The sequence below is a fragment of the Oncorhynchus gorbuscha genome, linkage group LG17 (genome assembly GCF_021184085.1).
Source record: "Oncorhynchus gorbuscha isolate QuinsamMale2020 ecotype Even-year linkage group LG17, OgorEven_v1.0, whole genome shotgun sequence".
Classification (NCBI taxonomy): Eukaryota; Metazoa; Chordata; class Actinopteri; order Salmoniformes; family Salmonidae; genus Oncorhynchus; species Oncorhynchus gorbuscha.
The window spans coordinates 28,773,636-28,799,387 of NC_060189.1; the positions used below are offsets into that span (position 1 = coordinate 28,773,636).

Consider the following 25,752-nt stretch of genomic DNA (forward strand, 5'->3'; position numbering starts at 1 on the left):
AGGCGGATCCTGGCCGACTGGCGGATCCTGGCAGACTGGCGGATCCTGGCTGAATGTCGGATCTAACGGATACTGGCCGACTGGCGGATCCTGGCTGACTGGTGGATCCTGGCAGACTGGCGGATCCTGGCTGAATGTCGGATCTAACGGATACTGGCCGACTGGCGGATCCTGGCCGACAGGCGGATCCTGGCCGACTGGCGGATCCTGGCCGACTGGCAGATCTGGCAGATCCTGGCCGACTGGCAGTTTGGGCAGATCCTGGCTGACTGGCACTTCTGGCGGATCCTGGCTGAATGGCGGATCTAACTGATCCTGGCTGACTGGCGGATCCTGGCCGACTGGCGGATCCTGGCCGACTGGCAGTTCTGGCAGATCCTGGCCGACTGGCAGATCCTGGCCGAACGGCAGTTCTGGCGGATCCTGGCTGACTGGCGGATCCTGGCTGACTGGCGGACCCTGGCTGACTGGCGGACCCTGGCTGACTGGCGGACCCTGGCTGACTGGCGGACCCTGGCCGACTGGCGGATCCTGGCCGACTGGCGGATCCTGTCCGGCTGGCAGATCCTGTCCGGCTGGCAGATCCTGTCCGACTAGCAGATCTGGCAGGTCCTGGCCGACTGGCAGATCCTGGCGGATCGGCGGATCCTGGCGGATCCTGGCAGACTGGTGGATTCTGGCAGACTAGCAGATCCTGGCACACTGGCGGATCCTGGCTGAATGGCGGATCTAACTGATCCTGGCACACTGGCGGATCCCGGCACACTGGCAGATCCTGGCCGACTGGCGGATCCTGGCCGACTGGCAGATCTGGCAGATCCTGGCCGACTGGCGACTGGCGGATCCTGGCTGACTGGTGGATCCTGGCAGACTGGCGGATCCTGGCTGAATGGCGGATCTAACGGATACTGGCCGACTGGCGGATCCTGGCGGATCCTGGCCGAAGGGCGGATCCTGGCCGACTGGCAGATCTGGCAGATCCTGGCCGACTGGCAGTTCGGGCAGATCCTGGCTGACTGGCACTTCTGGCGGATCCTGGCTGAATGGCGGATCTAACTGATCCTGGCTGACTGGCAGATCATGGCCGACTGGCAGATCCTGGCCGACTGGCAGATCCTGGCAGATCCTGGCCGAACGGCAGTTCTGGCGGATCCTGGCTGACTGGCGGATCCTGGCTGACTGGCGGATCCTGGCTGACTGGCGGATCCTGGCTGACTGGCGGATCCTGGCAGACTGGCGGATCCTGGCTGAATGGCGGATCTAACGGATCCTGGCCGACTGTCGGATCCTGGCCGACTGGCGGATCCTGGCCGACTGGCAGATCTGGCGGATCCTGGCCGACTGGCACTTCTGGCGGATCCTGGCTGAATGGCGGATCTAACTGATCCTGGCCGACTGGCAGATCGGGCAGATCCTGGCTGACTGGCACTTCTGGCGGATCCTGGCTGACTGGCAGATCTAACTGATCCTGGCTGACTGGCGGATCCTGGCCGACTGGCAGATCCTGGCCGACTGGCAGATCCTGGCAGATCCTGGCCGAACGGCAGTTCTGGCGGATCCTGGCTGACTGGCGGATCCTGGCTGACTGGCGGATCCTGGCAGACTGGCGGATCCTGGCAGACTGGCGGATCCTGGCCGGCTGGCGGATCCTGGCCGGCTGGCGGATCCTGGCCGGCTGGCGGATCCTGGCCGACTGGCAGTTCTGGCAGATCCTGGCCGGCTGGCAGATCCTGGCCGACTGGCAGATCCTGGCCGACTGGCAGATCCTGGCCGACTGGCAGATCCTGGCTGCCTGGCAGTTCTGGCAGATCCTGGCCGACTGGCAGATCCTGGCAGATCCTGGCCGATCTGGCAGATCCTGGCCGATCTGGCGGATCCTGGCCGACTGGCGGATCCTGGCACACTGGCGGATCCTGGCAGACCCTGGCCGGCTGGCAGATCCTGGCCGGCTGGCAGATCCTGGCCGGCTGGCAGATCTGGCAGATCCTGGCCGACTGGCAGATCCTGGCCGGCTGGCGCTACTGGCGGATCCTGGCTGAATGGCGGATCTAACTGATCCTGGCCGACTGGCAGATCCTGGCCGACTGGTGGATCCTGGCCGACTGGCGGATCTGGCAGATCCTGGCCGACTGGCAGATCCTGGCCGACTGGCAGATCCTGGCCGAACGGCAGTTCTGGCGGATCCTGGCTGACTGGCGGATCCTGGCTGACTGGCGGATCCTGGCTGACTGGCGGATCCTGGCTGACTGGCGGATCCTGGCTGACTGGCGGACCCTGGCTGACTGGCGGATCCTGGCTGACTGGCGGACCCTGGCTGACTGGCGGACCCTGGCACACTGGCGGACCCTGGCACGCTGGCGGATCCTGGCAGGCTGGCAGATCCTGGCCGGCTGGCAGATCCTGGTCGACTGGCAGATCCTGGCAGATCCTGGTCGACTGGCAGATCCTGGCGGATCCTGGCAGACTGGCGGATTCTGGCAGACTGGCGGATTCTGGCAGACTGGCAGATCCTGGCACACTGGCGGATCCTGGCTGAATGGCGGATCTAACTGATTCTGGCAGACTGGCGGATCCTGGCCGACTGGCGGATTCTGGCTTACTGGCAGATCCTGGCCGACTGGCACTTCTGGCGGATCCTGGCTGACTGGTGGATCCTGGCAGACAGGCGGATCCTGGCTGAATGGCGGATCTAACGGATCCTGGCCGACTGGCGGATCCTGGCGGATCCTGGCCGACTGGCGGATCCTGGCCGACTGGCGGATCCTGGCGTATCCTGGCCGACTGGCGGATCCTGGCCGACTGGCAGATCTGGCAGATCCTGGCTGACTGGCACTTCTGGCGGATCCTGGCTGAATGGCGGATCTAACTGATCCTGGCTGACTGGCAGATCCTGGCCGACTGGCAGATCCTGGCCGACTGGCAGATCCTGGCAGATCCTGGCTGACTGGCAGATCCTCCTGGCAGATCCTGGCGGATCCTGGCTGACTGGCGGATCCTGGCTGACTGGCGGATCCTGGCTGACTGGCGGATCCTGGCTGAATGGCGGATCTAACGGATCCTGGCTGACTGGCGGATCCTGGCCGACTGGCGGATCCTGGCCGACTGGCAGATCTGGCAGATCCTGGCCGACTGGCACTTCTGGCGGATCCTGGCTGAATGGCGGATCTAACTGATCCTGGCCGACTGGCAGATCCTGGCCGACTGGCAGATCGGGCAGATCCTGGCTGACTGGCACTTCTGGCGGATCCTGGCTGACTGGCAGATCTAACTGATCCTGGCTGACTGGCAGATCCTGGCCGACTGGCGGATCCTGGCCGACTGGCGGATCCTGGCCGACTGGCAGTTCTGGCAGATCCTGGCCGGCTGGCAGATCCTGGCCGGCTGGCAGATCCTGGCGGCTGGCAGATCTGGCAGATCCTGGCCGACTGGCAGATCCTGGCCGACTGGCAGATCCTGGCGGACCCTGGCACACTGGCGGATCCTGGCCGGCTGGCAGATCTGGCAGATCCTGGCCGGCTGGCAGATCCTGGCCGGCTGGCAGATCCTGGCCGGCTGGCAGATCCTGGCCGGCTGGCAGATCCTGGCCGGCTGGCAGATCTGGCAGATCCTGGCCGACTGGCAGATCCTGGCAGACGGATCCTGGCCGGCTGGCAGATCCTGGCCGGCTGGCAGATCCTGGCCGGCTGGCAGATCCTGGCCGGCTGGCTGGATCTGGCAGATCCTGGCCGACTGGCGACTGGCGGATCCTGGCGACTGGCGGATCCTGGCCGACTGGCGGATCCTGGCCGACTGGCGGATCCTGGCAGACTGGCGGATCCTGGCAGACTGGCGGATCCTGGCAGACTGGCGGATCCTGGCAGACTGGCGGATCCTGGCAGACTGGCGGATCCTGGCTGAATGGCAGATCTAACTGATCCTGGCACACTGGCGGATCCTGGCCGACTGGCGCTTCTGGCGGATCCTGGCTGAATGGCGGATCTAACTGATCCTGGCCGACTGGCGGATCCTGGCCGACTGGCGCTTCTGGCGGATCCTGGCTGAATGGCGGATCTAACTGATCCTGGCTGACTGGCAGATCCTGGCCGACTGGCGGATCCTGGCTGAACGGCAGTTCCTGGCGGATCCTGGCTGACTGGCGGATCCTGGCCAACTGGCGGATCCTGGCCGACTGGCAGATCTGGCAGATCCTGGCCGACTGGCACTTCTGGCGGATCCTGGCTGAATGGCGGATCTAACTGATCCTGGCTGACTGGCAGATCCTGGCTGACTGGCAGATCCTGGCCGACTGGCAGATCCTGGCCGACTGGCAGATCGGGCAGATCCTGGCTGACTGGCACTTCTGGCGGATCCTGGCTGACTGGCAGATCTAACTGATCCTGGCTGACTGGCAGATCCTGGCCGACTGGCAGATCCTGGCCGACTGGCAGTTCTGGCAGATCCTGGCCGACTGGCAGATCCTGGCCGACTGGCAGATCCTGGCCGACTGGCAGATCCTGGCCGACTGGCAGATCCTGGCCGACTGGCAGATCCTGGCCGACTGGCAGATCCTGGCCGACTGGCACTTCTGACGGATCCTGGCAGACTGGCGGATTCTGGCAGACTAGCAGATCCTGGCCGACTGGCAGATCTGGCAGATCCTGGCCGACTGGCATATCCTGGCCGACTGGCACTTCTGGCGGATCCTGGCAGACTGGCGGATTCTGGCCGACTGGCAGATCCTGGCCGACTGGCAGATCTGGCAGATCCTGGCCGACTGGCAGATCCTGGCCGACTGGCAGATCTGGCGGATCCTGGCAGATCTGGCGGATTCTGGCAGACTAGCAGATCTTGGCCGACTGGCGGATCCTGGCTGACTGGCAGCTCTGGCGGCGCTGGGCAGACTGGCGGCACTTGCGGCGCTGGGCAGACTGGCGGCACTTGCGGCGCTGGGCAGACTGGCGGCACTTGCGGCGCTGGGCAGACTGGCGGCACTTGCGGCGCTGGGCAGACTGGCGGCACTTGCGGCGCTGGGCAGACTGGCGGCACTTGCGGCGCTGGGCAGACTGGCGGCACTTGCGGCGCTGGGCAGACTGGCGGCACTTGCGGCGCTGGGCAGACTGGCGGCACTTGCGGCGCTGGGCAGACTGGCAGCGCTGGGCAGACTGGTAGCTCAGATGGCGCTGGCCAGACGGGTGGCTCAGACGGCGCTGGGCAGACTGGCGGCACAGGCGGCGCTCGGCAGACTGGCGGCACTGGCGGTGCTGGGCAGACTGGTAGCTCAGACGGCGCTGGGCAGACTGGTAGCTCAGACGGCGCTGGGCAGACTGGTAGCTCAGACGGCGCTGGGCAGACTGGTAGCTCAGACGGCGCTGGGCAGACTGGTAGCTCAGACGGCGCTGGGCAGACTGGTAGCTCAGACGGCGCTGGGCAGACTGGTAGCTCAGACGGCGCTGGGCAGACTGGTGGCACTGGCGGCGCTGGACAGACGGGTAGGTCAGACGGCGCAGGGCAGACGGGTGGCTCAGACGGCGCTGGGCAGACTGGCGGCACTGGCGGCGCTGGGCAGACTGGCGGCACTGGCGGCGCTGGGCAGACTGGCGGCACTGGCGGCGCTGGGCAGACTGGTAGCTCAGATGGCGCTGGGCAGACTGGCGGCACTGGCGGCGCTGGGCAGACTGGCGGCACTGGCGGCGCTGGGCAGACTGGCGGCACTGGCGGCGCTGGGCAGACTGGTAGCTCAGATGGCGCTGGGCAGACAGGAGAAAAAGGCTCTGATGGCGCTGGACTGAGGAGCACTGGTGCCTCTGGAATGAGGGGCGGTAGCTCTGACAGCGCCGGAAAGGCAGGAGACTCTGGCTGCGCTGGAGAGGAGGAAAGCTCCGGCAGCGCTGGACAGGCAGGACGCACTGTAGGCCTGATGCGTGATACTGGCACTGGTATGCCGTGCATACTATGCCAAACCAACAGCTTTCTTTCTACTCTGTCCAATACATCCTCCACACTCTCAGACTCAGCACTCTGCTTCACCGACAGCTCCAATTCCATCCATGGCTCTGCCCAGGGTCCTTCTTCATCAAGGATCACCTCCCAAGTCCATTTATCCAAATAGTGCAGCATCTCCCACTGCTGCTGCTGCTGCTCCTGTTGCTGCTGCCTCTGTTCCTTCTCCTGCTGCTGCTTTTGCCGTTGACCGTTACCACGCCGCTTGGTCCTTGGTTGGTGGGTGATTCTGTAGAGGAGGACCAAAACGCAGCATGGTTATATTGACTCATGTTTAATCAAAATGGATAAACATGAACACTACAAAACAATGAACGTGGAAAACCAAAAAACAGCCCTATCTGGTGCAACACACAGAGACAGGAACAATCACCCACAAAACCCAACACAAAACAGGCTACCTAAATATGGTTCCCAATCAGAGACAATGACTAACACCTGCCTCTGATTGAGAACCATATCAGGCCAAACATAGAAATAGACAAACCAGACACACAACATAGAATGCCCACCCAGCTCACGTCCTGACCAACACTAAAACAAGGAAAACACATACGAACGATGGACAGAACGTGACAAACGCACCATGTAAAGTGTTGGTCCCACGTTTAATGAGCTGAAATAAAAGATCCCAGAAATGTTCTATACTCACAAAAAGCTAATTTCTCAAAAATGTTACATCCCTGTTTACATCCCTGTTAGTGATAATTTCTCCTTTGCCATTATAATCCATTCAACAGGTGTGGATTATCATGGCATTCCATAATTCTGACAGGTGTGGCATATCAAGTAGCTGATTAAACAGCATGATCATTATACAAATGCACCTTGTGCTGGGGACAATAAACGGTTGCTCTAAAATGTCCAGTTTTGTCACACAACACAATGCCACAGATGTGTTGAGGGAACGTGCAATTGGCATGCTGACTGCAGCAATGTCCACCAGAACTGTTGCCAGAGAATTTAATGTTAATAAGCTGCCTCTAGCGTAGTTTCAGAGAATTTGGCAGTATGTCCAACCGACCTCACAACCGCAGACCACGTCTAACCACAGCAGTCCAGCTGATGAAACTGTTTGTTTGCACAACTGAAGAATTTCTGCACAAACTGTCAAAAACCGTCCCAGGGAAGCTCATCTGCGTGTTTGTTGTCCTCACCAGCATCTTGACCTGACAGCAGTTCGATGTCGTAACTGACTTCAAGGGGCAAATGCTCACCTTCGATGGCCACTGGCACACTGAAGAAGTGTACTATTCAAGGATCATTCCAGGTTTGAACTGTTCCGGGCAGATGGCAGACAGCTTGTATGGCGTCGTGTGGGCTAGCGGTTTGTTGATGTCAACATTGTGAACAGATTGCCCCATGGTGGCGGAGGGGTTATTGTATGGCAGGCATGAGCTACGGACAACAAACACAATTCAATTTTATTGGTGGCAATTTGAATGCACAGAGATACCGTGAAGAGATCCTGAGGCCCATTGTCATGCTATTCATCTGTCGCCACACACCTCCGCACAGGAGACAGGTGCGCTCACTTCTGCACCATGGACAGCTGCATTGGCTGCAGCAAAGTGGAAAGCTCCACTCAGTTCAGCACGTTGGAAGGCTGCACTACCTTCAGCACCAGGCCACACGGCTCTGCTTAGCCAACACACCTGTGCAGGATAACTATTCAGCACACCTGCAAGGCATTCACTAATCAACTGATTAGGGAATGCATTAGGGAATTCAAGAGGAGCAGTTAGGAAGACAGCCACCCTGTGCCTACTCTCCTACTTACAATGTGGTTCTCTCTCCTTCCACATACTCCTCAGGAAGAAAGTTACAGACTCTGCCATTGAGGCCACACCGCAAGAGACTACAGGTGGCCACCATCTTTAACCACCCTCTTGCCTGAACGGCTCTGAACGCCAGAGAAACTAAAAGCTAAAGTAAACGCACTCTTGTGTGGTTACTCGTTGTTACTTGTGTAGTTGGGCACACCCCACTCTCCCGACAGCATGATAATGCACAGCCCCGTGTTGCAAGGATCTGTACACAATTCCTGAAAGCTGAAAATATCCCAGTGGCCTGAAACTCACCAGACATGTCACCCTTTGAGCATGCTCTGGATCGATGTGTACAACAGTTCCCGCCAATATCCAGAAACTTTACACAGCTATTGAAGAGGAGTGAGACAACATTCCACAGGCCATAATCAACAGCCTGATCAACGCTATGTGAAGGAGATGTGTTGTGTTACATGAAGCAAACCAGATACTGACCGCCCCAAACTTTTGTTTTTAGGTGTCTGTGATCAAAAAGATGCATATCTGTACACATTTCCTTACATGAAATGTAACTAACTAAAAAAGAATTGAAATAGTTGCATGTTGCGATTAATTTGTCCCCCATGAATTATGTAACCCTCCTTGGGACAATTTAGATATCATGTGTGACTAACAAATTTCTATTAATTACTATAGCTGCTGCCAATCAGTGTAATTTTGTAAATGCCAGATCTCTTTGGCAAGACGCATCATTCACTCAAGTTTCGTCAAAATCTGCCTAGTGCTGACTGAGATAATGCGTATGACTAACGAACACACGGATGAAAATACAGAGGGAAATCCACAGTTCCTTTATCATGGGGGACAATTAAACCCCAACTAAGAAACATTTGAACCATTTGCTGTGAGATTGTTGGTTTTACAGTGTAGTATACAAACCAGGTGGAAAATATACAGTTGAAGTCGGAAGTTTACATCCACTTAGGTTGGAGTCATTACAACTCGTTTTTCAACCACTCCACAAATGTCTTGTTAGCAAACTATAGTTTTGGCAAGTCGGTTAGGACATCTACTTTGTGATTGACACAAGTCATTTTTCCAACAATTGCTATTAGACAGATTATTTCACTTATAATTCATGAGGCAGGAAAATGATGTGGATATATTGAACCAACATCTCAAGACATCAGTCATGAAATTAAAGCTTGGTAGCAAATTGGACTTCCAAATGGACATTGACCCCAAGCATACTTCCGAAGTTGTGGCAAAATGCCTTAAGGACAACAAAGTCAAGTTATTGGAGTGGCCATCACAAAGCCCTGACCTCAATCCCATAGAAAATGTGTGGGCAGAACTGAAAAAGCCTGTGCAAGCAAGGAGGCCTACAAACCTGATTCAGTTACACCAGCTCTGTCAGGAGGAATAGGCCAAAATTCTCCCAACTTACTGTGGGATGCTTGTGGGAGGCTACCCGAAACATTTGACCCTAGTTAAACAATTTATGCTACCAAATACTAATTGAGTGTTTGTAAACTTCTGACCCACTGGGAATGTGATGAAAGAAATAAAAGCTGAAATAAATCATTCTCGCTATTATTATTCTGACATTTCACATTCTTAAAATAAATAAAGTGGTGATCCTAACTGACCTAAGAAATTTTTACTAGGATTAAATGTCAGGAATTGTGAAAAACTAAGTTTAAATGTATTTGGCTAAAGTGTATGTCAACTTCCGACTTCAACTGTAGTAGTGAAAAATATGTGTCACGTAGCCCCGGATTACACCTACTGAAATGTATCTTGTGATGAGATCTGTGCCGTCCGATAAGATCCGATCACAGTTGCCAGGACTGAAAGCTTCTGGACAGATTGTGAGTTGATCTGGTGAAATCACTCCCTGAGGTGTGTGAGAACACACTTACTGTGACTCTGTGTGAACACATTGAGCACATTCATTTGCCTTCTAATAATTCCCAATTACTGTTTATCATAACGCAGAAAGCGTTATGATTGTATGATGTTCTTGTAACGCTACTGGAGAACCCTTTCGTTTGATAGGATTATGTCTAAATTGTCAGTATCTCTGATTGCCATCATTCTCACTTCAGATACTGATATGGCTAGGTTGGTGGTGTCAGACAGGTTACCAGGGCAACCAGCCACACACTGCATCTGGGAAATCTTCCACTGAAGATGCTGTCATCTTTGAAAAATAATGTGTGTGGGCATGGGAGGGGGGAGAGGGGTTCAGTTCGCCCTCTTGGGTAGCCTTACCCAATGATGCTTCTCGAGCAGACATAAACTGTAAGTCTAGGTTAAGGTTAGGGTTAGTGTAAGGGTTAACAATCTGTACAACTGGCATGACAAATAAGGAATTCCATTATTTAAGTTGGACCAAATCAGAGACCACCCTAAACTCTAACCCTTTAGTCCAGCTGAAGTAAATACTTCCTTATTTCTCACACTAATTGTACTGTGGCAATTCCCATATGTTTCATGATAAAACAAACATTGTGTTGACGCTGTTGCACTACATTTGAACTTCACCTTTGATATGTAATTTAGCTTCATGCTCTAGTTTTTACTTCTCTTCAGCATCTGCATCTGGCGCAAACTCAGCGTGTGTGTGTGTGTGTGTGTGTGTGTGTGTGTGTGTGTGTGTGTGTGTGTGTGTGTGTGTGTGTGTGTGTGTGTGTGTGTGTGTGTGTGTGTGTGTGTGTGTGTGTGTGTGTGTGTGTGTGTGTGTGTGTGTGTGTGTGTGTGTGTGTGTGTGTGTGCGTGCGTGTGTGTGTGTGTGTGTGTGGTTGCTTGCAAAGCATGTGCGTGCACTAGAACCCAGGCTGTACAAATGAGTGTGTCTTTGTTCTATAAGTACACAGTGGAACAAGCAGGCAGCAAGTGTGAGGTGAATGCCTGCCTATGGGACTCAGACTCTCCTCAAACACAAACACTAATCACAAATGGCACTTTGTATGGATGAGGAGATCAGAAAGACCCCAGAATGTCTGTTACTGTGTTTGTTTCTCTCTCTCTCTCTCTCTCTCTCTCTCTCTCTCTCTCTCTCTCTCTCTCTCTCTCTCTCTCTCTCTCTCTCTCCCCTCTTGCTCTCTCTCTCTCTCTCTCTCTCTCTCTCTCTCTCTCTCTCTCTCTCTCTCTCTCTCTCTCTCTCTCTCTCTCCCCTCTTGCTCTCTCTCTCCCCTCCTCTTGCTCTCTCTCTCCTCTTGCACTCTCCCGACCTCTTGCTTTCTCATTCACTCTCCCTCTCACCCCCCACTTTTTTGCTTACTTGCTCTCTCTTTCAAACACACACACACACACACACAATGAAGCACACATGTTTATTTTTAGAGCTGACTCCACAGTCCACTCAAAGTCTTTCTATGTTTCATGTCATTGGTGACTCTAAAGACACTGAGGGTGAAGTACAAATACAGTTTAGCTATACCCTTTTTATACTACTGTACCAACCCTAACTGTAATATTCTGGCCCAGATATTTTTCACATTGTCCTACACAACATGGTTCCAGCAGCTATGGTGGATGTGTAACCAGGCCAGTGAAGAAAAGCTTGGCTTTTTAAATATTTTTACATCAGCTAACTAGACGTCTTTTTTTCATGATGTCATTCAAACGTAAGGGAAAGACGCCATACTTTTTCATCCTGCATTTCACACCCCTGACCTTGGGAAACACTTGTCTGGAGATGTGGTTGTAAGTGTATGGCCGGCAATGTACACTGTGCTTATGGTTGTAGGAAGCACATTCCACAACTAGATGTCGATAGAGGTCAGACAATATTTCTCTGGGACCGATTAGTGTGTTGTTGAGCCTTGCATCATGCTTGTTCCAGTGAGACTGTATTCACGGTAAACCCTGCATTTGTCGGCTCATCGGATATTGCTTTTACATTTCAATCACACTATATAGCGATGAACTTCCGCGATACTGATTGAGGCAAAAAATACATACATTTCAAATTACAAATGTGAGCAAACTTTAGATCAATCATGATGATTATAATGAGATTCAGTTGCATTTGCATGTTTAGATGGTTGTGTTGATACTGCAGTTAAAATCTGCTTACCTGCATTAGGCTACTTGCAGTGGGACAAGAGTTATATGGCACTCAAACCACCAAGACATAATGGCAAAAATAATATTTGTATACAGTTATTATCATTTCGGTACTTGAAAATGATGGAATGATTAGACAGTGGCTTCACAGTTACAGTGTCAGCTAAAGGGCTTGACATATTTCAAACCACTAGAGGGCATAGAGTTTTTACAGTTCCCTTTTACTTTAACAGACACAATTCAATTACATTCCTCTCCTGTTCAATGTACCTCCTTTATATGATCTACCAATGTGGGGATTACCTTTTTGATATTGTTTGATGTATTTTGATATCCTAAGTAAATCAACAGTATGTTATAATATGAATTTGTATACAAATAAATAAATAACAGTGAATACATTATTTACTTTCTCTTTTTGAAATGGATATTGATTGATTATTTATTGATTGTTATGCTTTATATATTTCATGGTATTTTTATATTACTACATGTTGGCCACAGGAGGTTGGTGGCTCCTTAATTTGGGAGGATGGGCTTGTGGTAATGGCTGGAGTGGAATCAGTAGAATGGTATCAAATATATCAAACACATGGTTTGATGCCATTCCATTTGCTCCATTCCAACCATTATTATGAGCTGTCCTCCCCTCAGCAACCTCCACTGATATAGGCCTAATCTTACATTCTTACTCACTAACTTCACTGTATCTTTAGCCTACTTGTTTTTTTAATGTAAAATGACTCATCATCTATAGCCATTCCAAATACACTATATATACAAAAGTATGTGGATGTAACAGTTAAGCTTCCGTCCCTCTCTGGGCTCGAAACAGGGACCCTCTGCACACATCAACAACTGTATTGTTACCCATTGCTCCACAAAAGCTGCAGCTCTTGCAGAGCAAGGGGAACAACTACTTCAAGGCCTCAGAGCGAGTAACGTCACCAATTGAAACACTGTTAGCGCTCACCACCACTAACTAGCTAGCCATTTCACATTGGTTACACTCACCCCCCTTTTGACCTCCTCCTTTTCCGCAGCAACCAGTGATCCGGGTCAACAGCATCAATCTCACAGTTTTGCTTTCTTCTCTCTCCTCGCCCCTACCTGGGCTCGAACCAGAAACCCTCTGCACACATTGACAACAGCCAAACAGCCACCCTCAAAGTATCGTAACCCATCGTACCACAAAAGCCATGGCACTTGCAGAGCAAGGAAAACAACTACTTCAAGGCCTCAGAGCGAGTAACGTCACCGATTGAAACGCTATTAGCACGCACCACCGCTAACTAGCTAGCCATTTCACATCGGTTACATGGACACCCCTTCAAATTAGTGGATTTGGCTATTTCAGCCACACCTGTTACTGATAGTTGTATAAAATCGAGCATGCAGCCATGCAATATCCATAGACAAACACTGGCAGTAGAATAGCTTTACTGAGGAGCTCAGTGACTTTCAACGTGGCGCCGCCATAGGATGCCACCTTTCCAACAAGTCAGTTCGTCATATTTATGCCCTGCTAGAGCTGCCCCGGTCAACTGTAAGTGATGTTATTATGAAGTGGTAATGTCTAGGAGCAACAATGGCTCAGCCTCGAAGTGGTATGCCACACAAGCTCCCAGAATGGGGACGCTGAGGGCTGAGGTGCGTAGCGCATAAAAATTGTCTGTCCTTGGTTTCAAAACTCACTATCCAGTTCCAAACTGCCTCAGAAAGCAACGTCAGCACAAGAACTGTTCGTCGGGAGCTTCATGAAATGGATTTCCATGGCCGAGCAGCTGCACACAAGCCTAAGTTCACCATGCGCAATGCCAAGCGTTGGCTGCAGTGGTGTAAATCTCGCCGCCATTGGACTCTGGAGCAGTGGAAACACGTTCTCTGGAGTGATGAATCACGCTTCACCATCTGGCAATTCAACGGACTAATCTGGGGATGGCGGATGCCAGGAGAACGCAACCTGTCCCAAAGCATAGTGCCAACTTTAAATTTTGGCGGAGGAGGAATAATGATCTGGGGCTGTTTTTCAAGGTTCAGGCTAGGCCCCTTATGTCCATTGAAGGGAAATCTTAATGCTATAGCATACAATGGCATTCTAGACAATTCTTTGCATCCAACTTTGTGGCAACAGTTTGGGGAAAGCCTCATGTTTCAGCATTACAATGCCCCCGTGCACAAAGCAAGGTCCATACAGAAATGGTATGGCAAGATCGGTGTGGAAGAACTTGACAGACTGCACAAAGCCCTGAGCTCAACCCCTTCGAACACCTTTGAGATGAATTGGAATGGCGACTGTGAGCCAGGCCTAATCGTCCAACATCAGTGCCCAACCTCACTAATGCTCTTATGGCTGAATGGAAGCAAGTCCCTGCAGCAATGTTCCAGAATCTGGTAGAAAGCCTTCCCAGAGAGTGGAGACTGTTATAGCAGCAAAGGGGGGGGGGGCAACTCCATATTAATGCCCATGATTTTGGAATGAGATGTTCGATGAGCAGGTGTCTGACTTAGTTCTGACCTAGTGAGTGACCTAGTTCACTAATTGTATATGTTACTTATTAACTACAGTAATTAGACATTGTGAACATGTGACCTTTGTAGCCAAGTGTATGACTCATGATGCATTCATTCATTCATTATACTGCATGCATTCACTTATGCAGCACTTTTGCCTAGGGTGGCTAAGTCTTTGCATTGGTTAGTTCCCATACAGTTTACACACTGAAAACACATCAGAGCAGATTCTGATTCAGATTTACAGTAATTCATATTCAGTGTTTTATTTTCATGACAACTTGGTGAGAAACTTACACAGTCACACTGGCTGCAATGGCCCAAAGGTATTTAGTCATTGGAAACAGCAGTTATATATGTATCCCCATGACAGAGTAAACATATCAGCATGTATTGTACGTTCAGTATATGTCACTTTATATCACCATTAACTTACGGTAAGTCTGTTTGGAAGTTTGAGAGTGATCTGACAAACACAGGAATAAGATAATTAATGTGTATGGTGTCTCTCTCTGCAGAGTATACTTGGTGAAAAGATAGAAGTCAGCTACTGTGGCCCTGACAACAGCCATTATGAATGAGCCCTGTCAACAATGTGCACATTGGTCTTCTCTGCAGCTGTTGTGATGACACTTAGCACAGAGATGAAACCTAGCTGAGCAAATAATGCACATCATCAGCGCATCCCAGGGAAAATACATCATCAACTACAGAAAGCTAGTGAATGGTGCACGGCATTATCAATTTATTCACTGAAGACTTTTAATCTGGTACACATCCATTCTAGAAAAATGGATTAGTCTGGGGATGTAAATTCCTTCTATTTGTATCTAACCTTTAGTTAACTAGGCAAGTCAGTTAAGAACAAATTCTTATTTACAATGACGGCCTGCCAAAAGGCAGAAGACCTCCTGCGGGGACGGGGGCCTGGGATTTAAAAAAATAAATATAGCACAAAATACACATCACAACAAGAGAGACACAACACTACATAAAGAGAGACCTAAGACAACAACATAAGGCAGCAACACATGACAACACAACATGACAACAACATGGTAGCAGCACAAAAACATGGTATCCATCTCATGTTACAACTGGAGACGTGGTGCTTCCCATAAGAGCAGCATTGGAAAAACAACAATGAAAAAAACAATTAGGTCAGTTTTCATTATAATTTGACATGGTGAAAGGCTGCAGAGAGGGACAACCCAAGGACATAAAGATGTAACGGCGGCTTGTAGACAGTCTTAGCTTAGTCTTAGTTATTTATTCATTACCCCTATACATATCTAACACTCCCACTCCAATATCCCTGCGCATTGTAAATATGGTTTTGGTACTGACTCTGGAACTGACCCTGTATACATTTTGGGTGGCGCACTGGTCTAAGGCACTGTACCTCAGTGCTAGAGGCATCACTAGACCCTAGTTTTATCCCGGGCTGCATCACAACCGGCCATGATCGGGAGTCCCATGGGGCGGCGCACAACTGGCCCAGCGTCGTCCGGGTTAGGGGAGGGTTTGGCCGGGGTAGGCCTTCATTGTAAAATAATAATTTGTTCTTAACTGACTTGCCTAGTTAAATAAAGGTTAAATAATAATACATACATATATCTTACTTACTTTCTTGTGTGTTCTACTTTACTTTATTTTTATTTTTATATAGTACAACTGATATTGATTCATGCACAGTTGGGAAAGAGCAAGCATGTGACATAAACAACTTGAAACTAGATATGAACAGCATGTCCATTATACACTCTTCTTGGTCAATTTTCAGTGTGATACGAACAGTTACCGACATTCTTCCAAATTGTTATCTAACGCACCACCAAGGGCAGGGGAGAGCAGATGCCCTGCCTCTGGGGGTTGAGAGAGGGGGGGGGGTCAGAAAGAGGGGAGGAGGAAGAGGAGGATGGAGGGTAAAAGTGGGAAAAGAGGCAGCTGGTGCCAGAAGTCACATGGGCAACACCTCTGCCTGCCTAGGAGGGGAAGGGGGAAGGGGGCCAGGTAGACTACAGTAGCAGTAGAAGGGAAGGAAAGCTAGACATGGCAACATAATAGCAGCACTAGGGTTGAATATACAGCATTGTTGTGGCCACTGATTGCTGTTCTGTACCTTTTGTGTATTGACTACAATAGTACAAACATGGAGGTGACTCACAATCAAATCAACGGACAGTCTGAGATGAGAAGAACAGAACAATAAAGGAACATAATACCACCTTGTTTTTTTCTATTTTGTTTCTTGTTGACGATCACATTATCGTAGAGATACATTGCAAGGCAACTGTTAGAAATATAAGCTTGCATGGTGCAACATTTACTTTTATCACAAGAAGACATAATGAAGTAAATGGAACATGACTATTACAAAATGTCTAGGAGCATCTAGTTGACCTACCAACCAAATCTCAAGGTTTAAAAACAAACATGAACTGAAACTATATCAAATGATTCAAATGAAATGAGATGCAGAGTCTAAAGCACTGGGTGTTGGTGAAGGTGTGTGGCCCATAACATACATGCAGCATGGCAGCTGTCCTTTCAGCACCACAAGGGGCCATACATTTTTCAGCACCTAACCAGACTTCATTCAGTGCAGAACAGCAAACAATCAGGAGCACTACCTGTGGTGGAAGGAATGTGACCATGGTAGCTATCCTTTCAGTACCACTAGGGGCCATAAACTTTTCAGGGTCAGTGCTATGGACAGCTCCAAACCAGTCTTCCTCCAGTGCAGATAAACAGAAATTAGTCAGCAGTAGGTGTGAGTGAAGATGTGTCCCCGATTGGCTGTCTTTTCAGCACCACTGAAAGGAACCATAAGGTTTTCAAAACCATAGACAGTTCCTATCCAGGCAATGAGAAGCAACTATGAACACTAACTAGCACAGGTAACTAAACTCTGTCTTTCAAAGATAATTCGTAAAAATCCAAATAACTTCACAGATCTTCATTGTAAAGGGTAAAAACACTGTTTCCCATGCTTGTTCAATGAACCATGGACAATTAATGAACGTGCACCTGTGGAACGATCGTTAAGACATTAACAGCTTACAGACGGTATGCAATTAAGGTCACAGTTATGGAAAGTTAGGACACTAAAGAGGCCTTTCTACTGACTCTAAAAAACACCATAAGAAAGATGCCAAGGGTCTCTGCTCATCTGCGTGAACGTGCCTTAGGCATGCTGCAAGGAGGCATGAGGACTGCAGATGTGGCCAGGGCAATAAATTGCTATGTCCGTACTGTGAGACACCTAAGACAGCGCCACAGGGAGACAGGACGGACAGCTGATCGTCCTCGCAGTGGCAGACCATGTGCAACAACACCTACACAGGATAGGTACATCCGAACATCACAGCTGCAGGCTCATCCTGACATGACCCTCCAGCATGACAATGCCACCAGCAATACTGCTCGTTCTGTGCATGATTTCCTGCAAGACAGGAATGTCAGTGTTCTGCCATGGCCGGCAAAGATCCCGGATCTCAATCCCATTGAGCACGTCTGGGAACTTTTGGATCGGAGGGTGAGAGCTAGGGCCATTCCACCCAGAAATGTCCGGGAACTTGCAGGTGCCTGGGTGGAAGAGTGGGGTAACATCTCACAGCAAGAACGGGCAAATCTGGTGCAGTCCATAAGGAAGAGATGCATTGTAGTACTTCATGCAGGTGGTGGCCACATCAGATACTGACTGTTACTTTTGATTTTGACCCCCCCTTTAATTCAGGGACACATTATTCCATTTCTGTTAGTTACATGTCTGTGGAACTTGTTGAGTTTATGTCTCAGTTGTTGAATCTTATGTTCATACTAATATTTACAGATGTTAAGTTTGCTGAGAATAAACGCAGTTGACAGTGAGAGTACATTTCTTTTTTTGCTGAGTTTACCCTGATCGCCTATTGGAGTACCCAGTACCATCATCATTCTAACCTTGTGTAATTTTATTGTACATTTATTGTTCGAAACATAAAACCAAATCCATTACTTTCCACTCTAGACACCCATACAGTACTTGCAAGGTCTAAGGCAGTCTACACCATGAATAATTATCATCTAAGTTCTTATTTAAGTTCATTTTCATTTGAGAGCCACACAAAGAATGAAACACATAGGCTTCAGGGATATGCCTTTGGGGGGGATCCAGTTGGTGTCCAATAAGAGGAATTGACAACCCTGGTTTGCAGGCATGAGACTGTTCACACTTATGGGTATTACTCATTATCACATGTCTAGGAAATTAGAAAATGGTTAGTGACTTTTTAAAACTGGATGTAGTGGCGGACTGGGAACAAAATTAGACTCTGGCATTTCAGCTACACCGGCCCACTTCTGCTGTACCACACAGGTAAAAACATGTTAACAGGCCAATGGGCTGCATCACTCTCTTTTTCCCCCGAAAATAAATACAGTACCAGTCAAAAGATTGGACACACCTACTCATTCCAGGGTTTTTATTTATTTGTACTATTTTCTACACTGTAAAATAAAAGTGAAGACATCAAAACTATGCAATTAACACATTTGAAATCATGTAGTAACCAAATAAGTGTTAAACAAATCAAAATATTTGTTTCTATTTGAGATTCTTGTAAGTAGCCACCCTTTGGCTTGATGACAGCTTTGCATCCTCTTGGCATTCTCTAAACCAGCTTCATGAGGTAGTCACCTGGAATGCATTTCAATTAACATGTGTGCCTTTTTAAAAGTTCATTTGTGGAATTTCTTTCCTTCTTAATGTGTCTGAGCCAATCAGTTGTGTTGTGACAAAGTAGGAGTGGTATACAGAAGATAGCCCTATTTGGTAAAATACCAAGTCCATATTATGGTAAGAACAGCTCGAATAAGCAAAGAGAAACGGCAATCAATCATTATTTAAGACATGAAGGTTAGACAATCTGGAACATTTCAAGAACTTTGAAAGTTTCTTCAAGTGCAATCACAAAAACTATCAAGCACGATGATGAAACTAGCTCTCATGAGAACCACTACAGGAAAGGAAGACCCAGAGTTACCTCTGCTGCAGAGGATAAGTTCAATAGAGTTACCAGCCTAAGAAATTGCAGCACAAATAAATGCTTCACAGAGTTCAAGAAACAGACACATCTCAACATCAACTGTTCAGAGACTGCGTGAATCAGGCCTTCATGGTCAAATTGCTGCAAAGAAATCACTACTAAAGGACACCAATAAGAAGAGTAGACTTGCTTGGGCCAAGAAATACGAGCAATGGACATTAGACCGGTGGAAATCTGTCCTTTGGTCTGGTCTTATGGTGCTTTGCTCGTTACACTGTCAGTGATTTATTTAGAAATCAAGGCACACTTAACCAGCATGGCTACAACAGCATTTTGTAGCGATATGCTATCCCATGTCATTTGCGCTGAGTGGGACTATAACCAAGGAGAGTGAAGTAGTGCTGCATCAGATGACGTGGCCTCCACAATCACCCGACCTCAACCTAGTTGAGATGGTTTGGGATGAGTTGGATCGCAGAGTGAAGGAAAAGCAGGCAACAAGTGGCCAGCATATGTGGGAACTCCTTCAAGTGTGTTGGAAAAGCATTCCAGGTGAAGCTGATTGGGAGAATGCCAAGTTTGTGCAAAGCTGTCGTCAAGGCAAAAAGTGGCTACTTTTTTAATATATTTTGATTTGTTTAACACTTTTTTTGTTTCCTACATGATGCCATGTGTTATTTAATAGTTTTGATGTCTTCACTATTATTCTACAATGTGGAAAATAGTAAATAAAGAAAAACCCTTGAATGAGGAGGTGTGACCAAACCTTTGACTGGTACTGTATGTGTGTTTTTTTCTTTCAGCCTGTCCACCCACCTATAAAATGGTCCAGATGGCCAATCCACCACTGCTCCTCACTCCCTAGCAAGTAGGCTTCAACTGATGCTGAACCATTTTACCCAACAGAAGTCATGAATCTTTAAACAGTTCTGTCCTGTGATGCATCACCAAACCCATACTACATGGCCACGTATTGGTCCTTGGAGACAACCTGAGAGCTAAACCAGTATGAAGACCAAGGATAAGTCAAATGCATTTTTCCACCAATTGATTCACAGAACTGATACTTCTGGCACATGGTATCTCTCCCCCCCCCCCCCCCCCCCACGATTTAACCTGAAATAATCATGTGGTCTAGCACAAGGTGACCAGTAACATGAAAATTCGTTTCATTCGGCAAATTAGTCAGATGTCTGTCAATATCATCACTAGAAATAGCAGAACATTTCTTTTATACATTCTGTAGCATAGTCCTGTAGCACGTCATGCAGCTGCAAGGGCCATTGCAGCTCCAATAGCTCATCCTTCTCTCATTAAATAATTATTGGTGCGTTGCGATTTGTAATGCGTTTTCTGGGTTTAAAAAAATAAAAATAACTTGGGCTCTAGCCCGTGACGAGTGGCGAATGGAATGCGCTACGAGTGAGCTCGGGCGTACAGGTACACCTCAGAAATTGCGCAGCTCCTCAGACGTGCTTGTTTTGCACGATGCCCCACATAGGGCTGACTAAAGGTGAATGGAGAGCCGCGTTCAATGCTTATTATTTTAAGATCTTCAGCCGACCAACACAGGGATACCTGCTTGATGCAAATCTGCCCCGGACACTGCTGTGTCTGCTGAAATGCTCGAATTAGCCGGAGGTGATGGGATCTGCCTAGCATATTGATACGGTTCAGCTACTGCATGCAGCCCGGCGACCCCTTCTTGTGCCAGCATCGACAGCTCAGGTGAAACGCGAATACCGTTTTTCTATCGAAGTCGCCGATTTTTTAACGAAATAGCGTGTTTTTGTGCAAATACAATTTGAATGTTGGTAAAACGACGCGCATGCGTTGTCTTGGAATAATTGGGCAGCCTGTGACAAAGTTGCATTTCTGAAATCTTCGCTCAAAGTCATCTATCTCTCTGATCAAAGTTAGTGATGTGGACGGCTTTGGACCGCGGACGCTGGGAGATTTTTTGTCTTTTCCTAATGGTCGCCATGGTCTGCGGCGCTCAAAGGTGAGATCCCACGGGTGTGATGTCTTGTTTCTGCCTGTCTTGCCAGTCCATTACTCTGCATTTTTTGATTAAGATTCTGAATCAATACCATATATTTTCCCTTTAGCGCCAACGAGCCTAGCAACATGTCATTTGTGAAAGCGACCGTGGACAAACTGCTTAAGGGGTATGACATTCGTCTGAGGCCTGATTTTGGAGGTAAACTCCTTTTTTTCGGGTGAAGTCTACCCAATGCTGGCTAATGACTAATAACAAGTCGCATTTAGATTAATTTGTCGTGTCGGCGAGCTGTCTGATTAAAATGCCACTGATACCTGTGTTCTACTTGCGATTTAAAGGTGCCCCTGTGGACGTTGGAATGAGCATAGATATCGCAAGTATCGACATGGTTTCTGAAGTCAACATGGTAAGTAGCCTACCTAATGTTTTTTTGTAAGGGAGAGATGTGCCTCGTGCAACACATGTTAGATAGGCCTAGTAATATGATAACGCAGAACACATGATAACCGCTTGGGTCATTTTCTAATGTCTGCAGATGTGCGTCTTCCATGCCACTGTCTTCTAGATGTAATGATAAATCCTTGTATTTTTGTATTTGCCCTTGTTTGGCCACTAGTATAGGCCTAACGTTTTCACGTTGACCAAAATGGTTCACTGCATTTCAGCAGCAAGGAGAAGCTACCGCAATGTGTCAAATCCATCCATATGCATTAACTTCCCTGTGGTGTCAGAACCAGTAAAGACAGATAATTACCGATATATATAAAGACAGTGAGCATTGGTGCTGCACATCGATTTTTCCAATTGAGCTATTCTACACACGTGTGTACCTACTGTGAGGTGTCTTCTATACAGTACCCACTCTGACAGAGGATAAAGTGACTAGGAGGAGACTGATATATTGTGCATGTTTTCTGGTTTGGCCTCAATGCAGTAATTACATAACGTTGTCAGTGACTCAACAAGGAGGCCCAGTAGAGACAATTTGTGATGCTGAATTTGGGCACTTAGTGTGTGCATATGAATGCAGCAGCATTGTCAGGGTGCCAGTGATGGATACAAATGAAATCATGCTTGGTTCAACTGGTCTTACATATGTAAAGAAAAATAGTAACAGTAGACATGAGTGTAAAGTGTGTGTGTATGCTTGCATGTAAAGGAAGAAAACACTTTTTTTCTGCTCAGCGGTGTTTATGGAATGTCGGGTAAAGTTCAAGGTTTTCATGATATTACCTAAAACTGCCGTCTTTACAATAATATTGCTCTGGGAGCTTTTGCATTCCCATTTTGATGGCCGAAATGTGGTCTGCAAAGATATGTCTACAACAATTTCTGGGAATGTCATGGGAATATTCTTAAAATGGCTCCGAGTGTCTTAAAACCGCCGGAAAATTGCATGACAACTGGATATAGAGTGATGTTCTAAGAAAATGTTGCAAACATTTTTTAAATGTTGGAAGGTGTCTGGCTGAGTGTTTTCGTATAAATGTACAAATGAGCAGGCATGCTCACAAAACCAACTTGTGTCTCAGTGTGTGTAAGCAGATAAAAAATATATTTACAACAAATAGGAATGTTATAAGAATAAGGAGTATTGAAAACTTTGTGTATGCTGCCCCACGGCACCTACTGCCAATTCACCTTCTGAAGGACACAGTTACATAATCCATGTCTCGATTGTCTCAAGGCTTAAAAGTCCTGCTTTAACCTGTCTCCTCCCCTTCATCTACACTAATTGAAGTGGATTTAACAAGTGACATCAATAAGGGATCATACCTCTCACCTAGATTCACCTGGTCAGTCTATGTCATGGAAAGAGCAGGTGTCCTTAATGTTTTGTACACACAGTCTATATACAGTACCAGCCAAAAGTTTGGACACACCTGCTCATTCCAGGGTTTTATTTTTTACATTTTTCTACATTGTAGAATAATAGTGAAGACATCAAAACTATGACATAACACATGGAATCATGTAGTAACCAAAAGAGTGTTAAACAAATCAATATATATTTTCTATTTTAGATTCTTGTATAAGTAGTCACCCTTTGCCTTGATGACAGCTTTGCACAACGGTGCCCACAAACTCTTAGGAACTACACAAAGCTGTCCCAACAGCAGAATCTCAACAGCAGTCCCAACACATTACCACTGCTACACCTGGCTATCAGCGGGGCCTTGTCTGGTAGCAAAACAGTTAATTTAGCCTCATTTACTGACTTTAAAAAAACATAGCTGACTTGCTTAAACAAATGTGGTTTCTAGTGACAATTGAGTATACAAAACTATGGCATAAGGGGACGACAAGCGGATAAGAGGTAATCCGTAATTTAGATTAAGACAACAATGAGCTAGCTAGGACGGATGTAGTCAATATAACTATTTGTTCAGCACTTTTGAAATGTACAGCGACAGAATTCAGAACATGGACCGTTCTTAGTGTTCTCCCTATACACCAAGTCAGAACCGAAGGATAAATAAAGGGGGCATATATGCAGACAATGAAATCTCTTACAATATTCGAGGATAACATTTCTCTAAAACAGGTTATAGGCTACATGTGTACCACCAAATCAGAACAGGCCAAATTAAGAGGGAAAAATAGACCAAGTTATTAGGATGAGGCACATGGGCTACAACAGCTTATTACACAACATACCCGTATGTATACTCTAGCTAAGGAAGTAATACTATCTCCCTGGCATATTACATAATTTATGCAGCAGCATACAATAAATTTTTGGACTCAGTCACAATCATCGTAATAACATTCGGACCAAGGCGCAGCGTGATATGGGTTCCACATCTTTTTATTCGTGAAATGCAAAAAAACAATAAAGAGCAAACGACACGTGAAGCTATGGAGTGCTCACAGGCAATTACACATAAACAAGATCCCACAAAAACCCAGTGGGGAAATGGCTGCCGAAATATGATCCCCAATCAGAGACAACGCTAAACAGCTGCCTCTGATTGGGAACCATACCAGGCCAACATAGAAATAAAACAACCTAGATTACCCACTCTGACCTAACCAAAATAGAGAATAAAAAGGCTCTCAATGGTCACCCCCCCCCCCCCCCCCCCACACACACACAAAGGTGCAGACTCCGGCCGCAAAACCTGACTCTATAGGGGAGGGTCCGGGTGAATGTCTAGCGTTGTTGGCGGCTCTGGTGCGGGACGAAGATTCCACTCATCACGCAGATCCAGCATCGGTGGAGGCTCTGGTGCGGGACTTTGCCCCCGTCCAGACCATGGGTCTAGGCATGGAGCCGGGTAGAACGCCGTGCCCAGACTGGGCCTCGGCGCAGAGGAGGACCTCGGCCATGGAGCTGGGTTGAATGCCGCACCCGAACTGGGCACCAGCGCAGCGGAAGGCTCCGGCCTTGGAGCGGGACTGGACGCCGTGCCTGGACTGGACTTTGACTCCGCCCAGACCACAGGTCTGGCCATGGAGCCGGGTAGAATACTGTGCCCGGACTGGGCCAGGGCGCAGAGGAGGACCTCCGCCGTGGAGCTGGATTGAACGCCGCACCCGGACTAGGCGCCGGCGCAGAGGAAGGCTCCGGCCTTGGAGCGGAACTGGACGCCGTGCCTGGACTGGACATTGGCACAGAGGAAGGCTCCTGCCATGGAGCAGGACTGGACGCCGTGCCAGGACCAGGCACCGGCGCAGAGGAAGGCTCCTGCCATGGAGCGGGACTGGACGCCGTGCCTGGCCTGGACATCGGCCCCCGAAGAAGGCTCCAGCCTTGGAGCTGGACTGGAGGCCGTGCCTGAACTGTACATTGGCGCAGAGGAAGGCTCCTGCCATGGAGCGAGACTGGACACCTGACCTGGACTTCGGTGCAGAGGAAGGCTCCGGCCTTGGAGCTGGACTGGACGTCGTGCCGGACTGGACCCCGATGCAGAGGAAGACTCAGGCCTTGGAGGTGGACTGGACACCGTACCCGGACTGGGTACCGGCGCAGAGGGAGGCTCTGGACATGGAGCTGGACTGGACACTGTACCCGGACTGGGTACCGGCGCAGAGGGAGGCTCCTGTCGTGGAGCAGAACTGGACGCCGTGTCTGGTCTGGACACTGGCGCATAGGGAGGCTCCTGCCTTGGAGCAGGACTGGACACCGTGCCTGGACTGGGCATCGGCGCAGAGGAAGGCTCCGGCCTTGGAGCTGGAGTGGACGCCATGCCTGGACTGGGCACCGGCGCAGAGGAGGGCTCCTGCCATGGAGCGGTCCAGCCTCGCAGGAGGTTCCGGCCCGTGGACCGTCGCAGGAGGTTCCGGCCCGTGGACCGTCGCAGGAGGTTCCGGCCCGTGGACCGTCGCAGGAGGTTCCGGCCCGTGGACCGTCGCAGGAGGTTCCGGCCCGTGGACCGTCGCA

At 49.1% G+C, this 25,752-nt stretch overlaps 1 protein-coding gene across 1 annotated transcript in view; it reads left to right on the top strand.

Moving 5' to 3' along the window:
• Nucleotides 1-20,662: 20,662 nt before the first annotated feature.
• LOC124001451 (gamma-aminobutyric acid receptor subunit beta-1-like) overlaps nucleotides 20,663-25,752 on the top strand; it is a 46,662-nt gene continuing 41,572 nt past the window's right edge. The window contains exons 1-3 of the mRNA XM_046308187.1: nucleotides 20,663-21,368; nucleotides 21,475-21,566; nucleotides 21,707-21,774. Of these exons, the coding sequence (XP_046164143.1) occupies nucleotides 21,289-21,368; nucleotides 21,475-21,566; nucleotides 21,707-21,774 (240 nt within the window). The 5' untranslated portion in view covers nucleotides 20,663-21,288. The remainder of the gene's footprint in view (nucleotides 21,369-21,474; nucleotides 21,567-21,706; nucleotides 21,775-25,752) is intronic.